The 12,376-nt window shown below is 37.4% G+C and overlaps 2 protein-coding genes across 5 annotated transcripts in view; one reads left to right on the plus strand and one right to left on the minus strand.

Annotated features, from left to right (window-relative positions):
* The first annotated feature begins 4,123 nt into the window (after positions 1 to 4,123).
* Positions 4,124 to 7,171, plus strand: nkx6.2 (NK6 homeobox 2). Its single transcript, XM_026936532.3, has 3 exons — positions 4,124 to 5,147; positions 5,690 to 5,862; positions 6,416 to 7,171. The coding sequence occupies exons 1-3, from the start codon at positions 4,733 to 4,735 to the stop codon at positions 6,662 to 6,664; spliced, it is 837 nt and encodes a 278-aa protein (XP_026792333.1). The 5' UTR covers positions 4,124 to 4,732; the 3' UTR covers positions 6,665 to 7,171.
* A 2,079-nt stretch (positions 7,172 to 9,250) lies between these two features.
* LOC113540195 (inositol polyphosphate-5-phosphatase A) overlaps positions 9,251 to 12,376 on the minus strand; it is a 158,388-nt gene continuing 155,262 nt past the window's right edge. For 3 of the 4 annotated variants that reach the window (XM_053232839.1, XM_026936509.3, XM_053232840.1), the window contains 2 exons: positions 11,432 to 11,468; positions 9,251 to 11,227 (listed from right to left, as the gene is read on the minus strand). In XM_053232839.1, the coding sequence (XP_053088814.1) occupies positions 11,178 to 11,227; positions 11,432 to 11,468 (87 nt within the window). In that variant the 3' untranslated portion in view covers positions 9,251 to 11,177. Of the gene's footprint in view, positions 11,228 to 11,383; positions 11,469 to 12,376 lie in introns of all 4 variants that reach the window. The other variant, XM_026936515.3, reaches the window with a different exon arrangement.

Consider the following 12,376-nt stretch of genomic DNA (forward strand, 5'->3'; position numbering starts at 1 on the left):
ATTTAAATGCATTATACTAGGAAAATGGAAAATGTGCCAGCTGCGTCTGACTTTGTCAGCTGATGGCCACATGGACACTTTCTGTATACAAGATCTGTTTAACCTGTGTGCCATTTAATAAATTCTTCAGTGTTACGTAATTTAATAATCATAGAGATACACAGAGGTCAGTAATTACGATGTTTGCTTTAAATAAACTTTGTTTCACCCAACACCTAAACAATCTAAGCTTAGTATCAGGAGGCTAACATGTGAGTAAATCCCAGAGGGTAGGCCTGTGCTTATCGTCGTTTTGGCAAACACCAGATGGTAGCCAGCACCACACTTCAGTACATTTTACTATTCAAGGTTAAAGATATGCTATAGGGTAAAATCAAATTTGCACAATTTTTTCAGCCTCAAATTCAGCTGATCAGTCAAGACTTATGTTTCTGTTGTTCCACCCTGGAGTTATAATGCTTTCTTAGCTAACAGGTCAGGAAAGCTTATGACCACCCATTGACATCATGCCAGCTGCATGCAAGTGCATATAGCATAGCATATGTCACACTGCATTATTTAATCTAATTGTGGGGGATACAAGGAGGTTGCATTCCTACACTGTAATCTTCTACTGCAATCTACTGCAATCGCCTGTATGGTAAAGTATTGAACCATGGAGCAGGAAAGCATGTGGGACTCGTTGCCCATTAGCATGTGTTTGCCTTTACAGTAGGAGCAATCCTGTAAAACAATCTTAAATTTACTTGTAAACTTTCCATTTAAATGGATTTTCTTCAGTTGATTTGAGGACCTGTTTGCTTTCCCAACAAGCACTAATCCCTCTAAAGATGTTACATTCATTATTCATTTTTCATCATTATTCAAGTCATTATTTTTAGGCATTTTTATGACATATGAAAATTTTTAATAAGGATAGCTATGTTTTGTATATTTGCAATGAACTCATAGCCAACACTGCAGAATTGTACCACTGGGTGGCTGTAAAAGCCTGTACATACAGGGTATGACCCCTTCTGCAACAAGAATGGAAATTCTTTCAGTTTTAGCCAAAGATTACTGCTTTGCTATACAAGTGCTTAAAAAACAAAAAACAAAAAAATATGTTTTTGCTTCCTTGCTTGTTTGTTTGTAAATTCGTGTAGCTAAATCGTTTAGCTAAAATGATAATATTTTTATTAATTATTTAGTGTATATAAAATTTATTCTTATTATTCTTATTATCCGTATTATTATTATTATTAGTAGTAGTAGTAGTAGTATAGTTGTTGTATTATATTACATTGTATTATTATTATTATTATTATTATTAGCAGCAGTAGTAGTAGTAGTATTGTTGTTGTATTATATTACATTGTATTATTATTATTATTATTATTATTATTATTAATAATAATAATAATAATAATAATAATAATAATAATAATAATAGTAGTAGTAGTAGTTGTTGTTGTTGTTGTTGACTCTTAGACAAAGGGGTTCCTCTGGTGTTCTTTGGAAGGAGAACTCTTTGTTCTAGGGTTATATATAGAGCCAGTAAGGGTTCCCCAAACAGCCAAACCAAAGACCCCTTGAGGATATCAGGTGGATATTAGGTGCAGTAGTAGCAGTTATTACTGTTGCGATTAATTGATGTTTTATTTAGTTATTCTAGGGTTCCTGGAATTAAATAATTAGTTTTATTAGGTTGCTAAACGCATATCGCATCAATGTATAAACTGTCAAAAGGAGGAATGCAGATGGAGCAGTGAGACGAGAGAAGTGCCACTGTGAGCCTCTGAGCATGACGCGAGGCAGCCAGGCACGAGCCTCCTGTCTGTGGGCACAATCAATAACTGTCACTGGTACTCAGGCTGCTTTCACTCCCAGGTGGCCTAAAAATGCAGGAGTATTTTTGCTACATATTAAAGTTTAAAAACAGCTGTATACGTTGCTTCTCCTATACTCCTTAATTAAGCGTTAAGTGTTTTCCTTCACATGGCTTCTGCATTATAACCCCAGGTTTTTTTCTTTGCTCTACGATTAAAAAAAAAATCACAATTTTGTATCATTATTTAATGTTCTTATTATTTAATATTATTTAATGTTAACTGGGAGCATGTCGGGCAAAATTTCTTAACAAAAATATTTCTTGTAACAATTATTAATTTAAAAAAATAAATAAAAATAAAACGTTACCTTGAGGGAATGTGCTCAGTTCACTGAAACTAAAGAAAAAGTAAACTCCGTATTAATAATAATAATAATAATAATAATAATAATAATAATAATAATAATAGATTATGGTATGATCTGAGCTGCAGAGTTCAGATCTGCAGTGATCACACTGAAATAACAGTCTGATTAGATCACTCCAAACAAAACTCAAAAGTAAGACTATTTCTGTGGATCAGTCTGGAAAAAAGGTCTTTTATATTCTGCTGTGTTTGTTTATGGTGGAAAATAAAGATGTTATTGTGCTTCTTTTGCACCAGGCAGTAAGTTAATGAGAATCCGACATGCATTTTACATTCTATATGCTGAACTGCCTGTGCCTCTTTAGGCAGGCAGTGTATACATGTGGGAGCGTGTGTGTGTGTGTGTGTGTGTGTGTGTGTGAGAGAGAGAGAGAGAGAGAGAGAGAGAGCTGGAGTGTGGAATGGTAGCAGATGTGTTATCATGGGGATTTCCTCCTCCCGTTTGCCTCTCTGATTGATTGTTATATTTCAGCTCAAACAGCTCGAGCCTCTTTAAATGTCTGCACAATTCAAACACTGCGCTCTCTGCTAAAGCCCTGCTCATATTACATAACACACTCACAACCCGTGGACACACAAACTGCCCATTAAATCCTGATGAAAATTATACGTTAGCAGGTCGTATACATGATTCCCGTAATGTTTATTTTATGAATAACTCTTGCTTTATTAAGCACTGGATAACAACACAACAGTTTTTTTTTATTGTCTAGGCTACATTTTCCATTAGAAAAATAACGAACTGAATTGATTACGCGTTATATTAAATAATATGCATTTGTTATTGTTATTTTGAGTATCAAATATTTTTCGTTCCAGGCTCACATGTGTAACCTTGTGCACTTTTCCACTGCATGGCATTTTCCACTATTTGATTCTTAATCTACATTCTCATCAGCCAGTACTAGCTAAATCCCCATCTGCTCTCTATGTAATAATATCTCAACCTACTATGGTGTTATCATTATTATTATTATTATTATTATTATTATTATTATTATTATTATTATTATTATTATAGTAGTTACTATTTAGAAGCCCAGCTACTATATTTTATAGTCTCTCAGCTTACTATGATTTATTTTTATTATTATTATTATTATTATTATTATTATTATTAATCAATAATAATAATAATAATAATAATAATAATAATAATAATATTGTTGTTGCTATTTAGATGCCCAGCTACTATATTTGATAGTCTCTCAGGTTACTATGATTTAGTATTATTATTATTATTTTTATTATTATTATTTAAAAAGACCAAAATACTAAGTATACTAAAATTCTAAAAGTCTAACAAATGGTGCACTAAAAGAATGAGTGCATGACTCGAAGCTAATGACTTTGTGTTTCTATTAGAGCTAACAGGCATACAGCATGGCTAATGTGATTTCACGCATGTTTACGCTGTGTGATGAGAAAGACACAATCAGTGTCAATGAGCCTGAACTAATCAGGGAAGTGTTCGGAGGAGCTGTGAGGAGCTGCAGTCACTGCTGGTGGAGGTGACTGGGCTGTGCAGCACTCCTGATCCAGGACAAGCTCTGAGCAGCTTCAGCATGAAGAGCAGCTTGGGCTGCGTGTTAGCTCACACCAAGCTCCAATAATGTAAATAACACAGGAGGGTAAAAGTGTAAAGCATTTGCTTTTTTATTTATTTATTTATTTTTTTTTTCAATTTGTCGTCTGTAATTAAATCATACTAATTAAATAAACATTTGTAAACAGCACTGAAAAAACCCAGCAAACTCAAAACAAAAAAAAAGAGAGAGAGACTAGCTGAAACTGCAGTCCTGCTTAATTCATTAGCAGCAGTAAACTGGTCACACAGCACAGTCGTATCGAGGTTAATGTACTTACATTGTCAGCTGTAATGGGTCATAGAGTAAATGTGTCTTTTTGTCAAATCTGGAAACAATGATTTTCTACAGTATGATGCGTCACTAATAGTGCTACAATAAGAGCTTGATAGAGTGCGGCTTTGTTCAAGTGACGCGCACGCGGAGCGTCCCGCTGTTTGCCCTCCAATCACAGCGCGCCCTCACTTAGCCCCTGTCCAATGGGAAATACGCGCGTGCAGGTGGCGGCGCGGTTATCAGAAGCTCCGGCTGCGCGAGCATCATAACACAGAGTCAATTTAGCAAAGTGAGTGGAGCTAATGCGCGCCATCAAGCGCGGTGAAATATTATACACGACCTCCAGCTTCCGACTGCGCAGCGGATTGTGGATCGCGACGCGGTAACACACACTGAACTACAGGCACTTCTGACCGGGGACTCGCCCGATACTCGGGCAGACATTTCTGTTGTTTTGCTTGTTTCAAACTTTTGTTTCTAGACTGAGCAGCAGCGCTTCGTCTTGGATAAACTTACACAACTTGAGTTGCACTGTGGGCAGTTGCAGTTGTCGCACTGGCGCTTGGTTTAGAGTTGTAAGGTTTTGTTTGGGGTTCAGTTTTCACGCGCTCACTCCGTGGTTCATGCACACAAATGTTAGCGGTGGGGCAAATGGATGCTAACAGGCAGAGTGCTTTCGTGTTGGGTAGCACGCCACTGGCTGCGCTTCACAACATGACCGAGATGAAGAGCTCGCTGTTCCCCTACACGCTGCAGAATCCCGCGGGCTTCAAGGCTCCCTCTCTCACCAGCCTCAGCTCACAGCTCCCGCTGGGCACCCCGCACGGAATTAGCGATATCCTGGGAAGACCCATCACCACGGCGGGACAGCTGCTGTCCAGCTTTCCGCGGATAAACGGCTTGGCCACTTCCGCCGGGATGTACTTTAACCCCGCCGCCGTGTCGCGCTACCCGAAGCCGCTGGCGGAGCTCCCGGGCAGAGCGCCGATCTTCTGGCCCGGAATGATGCAGAGTTCCCCGTGGAGGGAACCGCGACTGCCCTGTCAGGGTGAGAGAACTATCTGAACTCGCTTTTCACACCTTCTTAGTTTTCTAAAGTCTAATCTGCTAATGCAAAATTATGCAAACTGGTAGAGAGCACCAGGATTTAGATTTTTTTTTTTCGTTTTATTTTGTTGAATAGAAATGCATTGCAAAATCCTCATACATGAATTCACAAGTAGACCCAAATGAGCAGTGTAAAGAATAAATTTATACCAATTCTTCAACTCTACAAATATTATTACATTAAAACTGCAGAACTGTGGAAATGTACAACTGGTCATCCACCGCTGTAGGAATTCATTCAACATATTGGGACTGTATTATTATTATTATTATTATTATTATTATTATTATTATTATAAGTATAAATTTATTATATTATAAATGGGAGGTAGAACTTTATAACACATGCTTTGGGGTTGTTTTGTGTTGCTCTCTTATTCCAGTTCGTGTTCACTTTACTGACTAAAATCAAGGCCTCTGAATTTAGCAACCTTTAAAAACAAACCTGTACTTAACTAAGAGAAAACATTTTGTCTCTTTCAGCACAAGCAAATATAATGCTGGACAAAGACGGGAAGAAGAAACACTCCAGACCAACTTTTTCGGGACAGCAAATTTTTGCGCTGGAAAAAACCTTCGAGCAAACCAAATACCTGGCCGGGCCGGAAAGAGCACGCCTCGCCTACTCACTGGGGATGACCGAGAGTCAGGTCAAGGTATGCACCAGTCAGATCTGTGCTCTCATACTACTGATCAAAATCCAAAGAAATAACGCGCGTGAATTCCATTTTAACTCTGGGCGACCTTTTTAAGAAATATAGGCCTGCTCATGATAGAGTTAAAATTACTATTTTAAAATAGCTATCAAAATGTCCCTGATAATTATTATTATTATTATTATTATTATTATTATTTGTTGTTAGTTATCATTATTATTATTATTGTTGTTGTTGTTATTATTATTATTATTATTATTATTATTGTTGTTGTTGTTGTTGTCAGTCATCATTATTATTATTATTATTATTATTAGTTGTTGTTATTTGCAGTGATGAGTGTAATGCATGTAAATAAAGGCTTAGCAGTTAAAACAACAGATTCACTGGGATGGGCTACATTACTAAATCAGCTTGGTCCTATAGCTATATATTTCTTAACATGTATTCCTGTATATAAACGTCTTTGAGGTTTTCAGTTCCAGCAGAACCTCTCAGACTTTCTCTGCCTGTAAAATGTGTAATGTATGAATCTGTCTTCACCAACATGCAGGTCTGGTTTCAGAACCGCAGAACCAAGTGGCGCAAGAAGCACGCAGCGGAAATGGCCACCGCCAAGAAGAAACACGACTCAGAAACGGAGAAGATGAAGGAAAGCTCGGACAACGAGGACGACGACGAGTACAACAAGCCGCTGGACCCCAACTCAGACGACGAGAAAATTACGAGACTGCTGAAAAAGCACAAGTCTGCGAGCCTGTCGCTCATGAGCCCCAGCAGCAGCAGCTCGGACACGTTGTGATGCTGCGCACAGACTCTTTCTCCTGAGGAACAGCTGAGGAGCTTTCAGAAACCTAAGCAGGGTCCACACAGGCCTCTGAGCCTCCTACTGCTGCCAAAAGCGGAACTCACATGTATAGATTTTCTACCGATAAATAAATTATGTTATTAAGCCGCCAAAAGGACATGGCCACTGTGCACTCATCCTCTCCTGTGGCAGAAACCTTCCTTCTCTCCTGTCGCAGAATAACCACGTCTCTCACTCCTGTCCCCGTTTCACCACTTGAGTCTTACTCCGCATCCGAGCTGTAAATGATCATGTACATAGAATTTGTTCTAACAGTTTTAACAGTGTCCTCTCCGGCCGGCTCTTCTCATTGAAAAGGACTTGAAGTTTTAGGGCTACCTCTGTAAAAACAGATCCAGATGGAGGGTTAAATGCTGAATTAAGAGAATATTATTGCTTCCGTGCTGAAGTAAGAAAACCTTTGTATTATCAATAAATTATTTAACAAGCTTATGTTTTAAATATGTCTCAATAGATGTCATTTCGTTATTTATGTCTTCAGATGGTAGCATGATTAATAGTTTGCCTAATGTAGGCTGTTATAAGGAACAGTAAGACTCTCAGTCATTTAACTTTTTGGTGTGTGTGTGTGTGTATGACTCTAGAAATGGCTATATAGACAGTTATTGCTCAGCTGAGGGGAATTAGCCTGTTAGTTTTATTTCCACTTGGAGAAGTGATAAGCAGTGTTCATTAATAAATACAGGGGAAGGAAACTGTTTAAATTACAGAAGTAAGATGAAGATAAGGATAAATGTTTTTTTTTTCCTTCATGCATCATTTAAATGCAATCTGCTTCACAAATTTGGATATCTATAGACTCAGTACAACTGAATCTGCACTTTAATCTTAATGAGAGGGATTTATATTTCTCTATAAATGATATTCTAATTAAACAGGCTGTACAGATAGTTTAGTAAAATTCGATAGACAAATATATACAAATATTAGAGTAAATTTCGTTTAAGGCGCTAAACTTCAAAGAAAAAGGAATAAACTGCAGCAAAGATCATGATGATTCATTTCTTAAATCAAACTTATTATGCACACACTGAACATTACAGTCTTCAGGGGAAGGAAATAGAGATGATCAGTGCAGTGTCTGAATTTTAGTGCACTATTTGGGATGCGGATATTTTGTAGTGGCCGAATTCCCAGTGGACAGTTTACATTCCCTGGATGTTTTATATTCATCATATTATTACCCATAATGCACCGTAAATCCAACGTGCAACTGATGTTAGAGCAAGGCATGGGGCTTTGGTTCAGCTCGGACTGGTCAGGCTGGATACTCAGCTGTAAATCAGTGTCAGTCAGTGTGATATTTAACAACGACTCCAGCCAACAGGTGCTTGTTTGTTGTGTATTCAGTACAGAAAAATACCTCTTCAAAGCGCTTTATAGTATTTTTGTGGTTTCAGGTTTGAATTGGATATGTACCAGGGGTCATGATAATGTGTTTCCGGAGCACTTAATTCAGTGCAGTGTCTCTAGCAGCATTAACGCAATTAAAATGACTAAACATAGGGAAATAGAGTATTTTTTTTAAACCAATAGATATCACAGTCAGTCTTCCCCAAGTGATTACTGATAATGTTACAACTATTTCTATATATTAGAACATGAAAAAATTATTTATTTATGCAAATAAGACTTCAATCACATTAAATATGTGTAAATTTGCAGACTTAATAAAACCAAAAATCTAGTCTTTGGATGATGTTAGATATTAAAATATTCTTGTCACTGTAAAGACTATCTCAAGTGAAACAGTTGTAGGACTACAGAACAGTTTGTTTCTGTAAAGTTCTTTATTGTTTAATCAAGAGAACCCCAAGGCCTGTTATAAACTGTTGTTTTTTTTTTTTTTTTTTGTCATTTTAAAGTATAAAATCTAACGTAAATCCGACGATTATCAACATTTTTGTTGATAATTTCCTCTGTAATATTCCTCTAAACAGGAATAGGAATAATAAATAAATAAATAAATAAATAAATATTAAAATTAAAATTAAAATAACATTTTATGAATGCAGATCAGCAAGAAACTGAGATTTCTGATTTTGAGGAAAACGATTTTTTAAATACAATTTGCTCTCATGTGTTTCCACTTTAGCAAGTGTGGTCTATAAGGTTTCCAAAGGAAACTGACATTATATCTATATCTCATAATGACACATACTGATCTTTAGAAAACAGTCATTTCAGGGATCTATGACACAATGTGATAGTGTCAAGTGGGCGGGGCCAAGTTCGTCATCAAGGTTGCTGTGCTTGAGATAAGATGGTGTGATTTCATCATTTTAATACTACAGTTTACAGTTTAAAAGAAGACATGCTCTATTATATATATATATATATATATACACACACACACACAGACAAACAGCTTAGCCCAAAAGTCTAAAATTAATGATTGACGTGACCAAAATATTGTTTCTACTTGTAGTGTCTTGCCTTATTATCAACCTGTTATCGTAGTAGACAATTATATGTAAATGTTTGTGATATGAATGTGTGGCAGTAATGACAAACACTCAGTTGTTCAGTTCTAATGGATTTATTGCTTGAAGAGGCCAGGCCACCCATGCAGCTCAATCTCTATCTGCTATTACAGAGGGAAACACAGCGCATCACGTGACCGGCGGGAAGGGGAAAGGTTACTGAGCAGTGTCCAAAATGGCATACTACCCTACTAAATAGTAGGCTACTACTAAACAGTACGTCGAAGTTTTTGGCTAATAAAATACATTCGTGTCGTCTAAATAACGTCTTAATTTCTCCCAAAACCTCACATTAATGCAATAAATAGGCCTGCAATGTCAAAGTAGTAGGCTATTTCACATTTTAGTTAGCGCACTATTTTGACACTATTTAGTAGGCTATGCCAGTTTGGGAAGCCACTCTTAAGACGACATGAATTTTTGCTGTAAATTCATTCTCACTTACGGTGATTTAAATGAGGAAAAAATAAAGAAATCCAAATATCAAACTACCTGCTTCACACGGCCTGTGAACTATGTAGTGTACTAAATTAAAATCGATATGAGGAAATGTCGGCCGGCTGCTAATCGCCATTTTAAAGCTCTAACGAGCAGCGAGACAGGATTAATGATGAAATAGATGGAGCAACTCAGGCCACGTCCCAAACCGCACACTACACCACTCTAAAGTGTGTCTCAAAACAGCGTGGCGTATTTTGGAACACTATTCACTCCAGCAGTATGCGGTTTACGGCGTGACCATGAAAAGCGACCGGTTTCCTCCTACCGACTTCACAAATTCTTAACACACACTTGTCTGCTGTGTACAATATTCGGCACCATGACGCAGTAACAAAAAAAAAAAAAAAAAACTTAAACAAAAAAAGTTTACATTTTTTTTTAAAGATACCCAAGCCTATCTAAAATATCACATTCAGAACCATATTATTACACAGAAATAAGTTAGGATAAGAATAATAATGCAATAACCAAGTGAGACTGCTATATGAAACAATATCTTATATAGCTACTTGCATGGCCTATGACACTGGTTAGAATAGCTCAGATAGGCTACATGAAAATCATATGACTGCAGAAAAGGTGCACTTCAGATGATGTGTGTTTTAATATATAACTATAACTATTCAAATGGTTCAGCTGACAAGCGGCAGGTTTCTATCCATACCTCAGTGTAATCATTTTGGTAAGAATCATAAATTATTATCTCTTTAAAAAGTACAGTATATAAAATGAGACTTGGTGGATGTCAGAGACATGGCAGTGTGTGCTGGGCACACGAGTCAGCAAGGACAAATCAAAAGAGCCTAAGGAAAGAAAGGAAAGGAAATCAAGCAAACTAATGTGAACTGCTGAAATGAGCTTAAAAAAAAACCCTAATCTAATCCAACAGAGAAAGACCGCACAAGCTCGCCAAAAGAGAAAGAAAACAGCACTAAAAAACATCAACACCACTATATAATAATCCAATGTACAAATAAACCTAACACTATACATATACAACATCTTTTTTGCATTGCACTTCTTAAAACATCTTACACAAGATATGGAAGTATCTTCTATAATGTAGAGGCATATCTAAAAATCGCAAGTATTGTCTTTAAAATATGTAGTACTTCTGATTTTCTATTAGAGTTTTGGCAACAAGGCTATGTCACATAAGAAGAGTTGTCCTTTAAGTTGTTTGTCACTGTGTTGGTGTTCTGGGAAAAGGTTGCAGGAGAAGTGTCCAAGGAGAGAAGGGAGCGGCATGAGCTGTGTTTTTTGTGTGTGCGTGTGTGTGTGCTTGATGTTCGGTGTGTGTTCCTGAATCTTAAATCACTCTTGGGCACATGCTGCCATTTCTATCGGTGTGATGGCTTGCACTTGTGTCACTACGACTGGTCAGTCCTGCTGAAGAGTCTTATCAGGGTTTTCTGTGAGTGTGTGAGAGAGAGTGTGTGTGTGTCCAGCTGTCTCAGAGTTTCTCACAGGGTCGCTTGTGGTGAAATCCCCTCCATTCTTTGGCAGCATATATCTAGCCAATTAAAACAGACAGACACACACACATACACAGAGAGAGAGATTAAGAAGTCACACATGGTCATTACAACCTACTTGAACTCTAATATTATGACATGATTTAAAAAAAAAAAATGAGAAAACAAAAAATAATGAAAGAAAAAATATTTACCACATCACTGCATGACACAACACTTGTGCTTATTTGCATTAGGTTTACCTGCCCCTGTGGTTAATCGAAAGGACAGGAAAACAGGCTGCAAAACATACAGACACACACAAAAAGAAAGAAAGAAAAAAAAACAAAACAATCAGTAACAGCTTAGTCAGCTTTGACTCTTCCATGTGTGCACATGGGATACTTTTAGCCTTTCCCTATATCTAAAGCAGAGGTGACTGTGCTGTTGATGGCTGTGTGTGGCTCATGCAATATTTCTTGTAGTGACCTGACTGTATCTCACACACACACACACACACACACACACACACACACACACACACACAAACGCAAATGTCCAGCACACAGAGAGCTCTCACGGTCTCCATGCACAATTTGGGCTCATATGTAAGAGTTGATCACCTGGTGCATTTCCAATGAATATCAACATTTTGCCACTTTAAAGTGTCATAATGTGCAACACTATGTTAATGTCAGCATGTAGAAAGTTTTTGAAGTCTTTGGTCAATAAGATAAAAATGAGGGATGTTTAGGAGGTGAGCGTAATTCAGGCTATATCATCAGGATGAGATAATGAGGTTAAACAAGCAGAGATGGAGATGAATCTTTTCTGTAAACTGTTTCTGCTTACCATTTGTTTTCCGTCTTTCTTTTTTTTTTTTTTTTAGGAAGCAAACATGTTAAGCTTAACTGACAAACTCAATGTAAATTTGTTATATAGCAAATTAAATACAGAAATTCAGTCAGATTCAAGACTTGCAGACTCTTACACAGACTCATACTCAGACACACAATTACACATCACACAATCACACAATCACACAAGCCAAACTTCACAGACAGTCACAGACACACAAACCCACTCCCAGTCAGGCACACAGTCTCCCTCCCAGTCAGACGCACAGTCTCCCAGTCAGACGCACAGTCTCCCAGTCAGGCACACAGTCTCCCTCCCAGTCAGACGCACAGACTCCCAGTCAGACACAC

Source organism: Pangasianodon hypophthalmus, chromosome 3, assembly GCF_027358585.1.
Source record: "Pangasianodon hypophthalmus isolate fPanHyp1 chromosome 3, fPanHyp1.pri, whole genome shotgun sequence".
NCBI classification, from domain to species: domain Eukaryota; kingdom Metazoa; phylum Chordata; class Actinopteri; order Siluriformes; family Pangasiidae; genus Pangasianodon; species Pangasianodon hypophthalmus.

What these genes read in the sequence shown, in the direction of transcription:
- nkx6.2 (XM_026936532.3), top strand. Translation starts at nt 4,733, where the DNA reads ATGTTAGCGGTGGGGCAAATGGATGCTAACAGGCAGAGTGCTTTCGTG. An exon ending in ACCGCGACTGCCCTGTCAGG is followed by an intron (nt 5,148 to 5,689) that starts GTGAGAGAACTA and finishes TGTCTCTTTCAG; the next exon opens with CACAAGCAAATATAATGCTG. An exon ending in TGACCGAGAGTCAGGTCAAG is followed by an intron (nt 5,863 to 6,415) that starts GTATGCACCAGT and finishes ACCAACATGCAG; the next exon opens with GTCTGGTTTCAGAACCGCAG.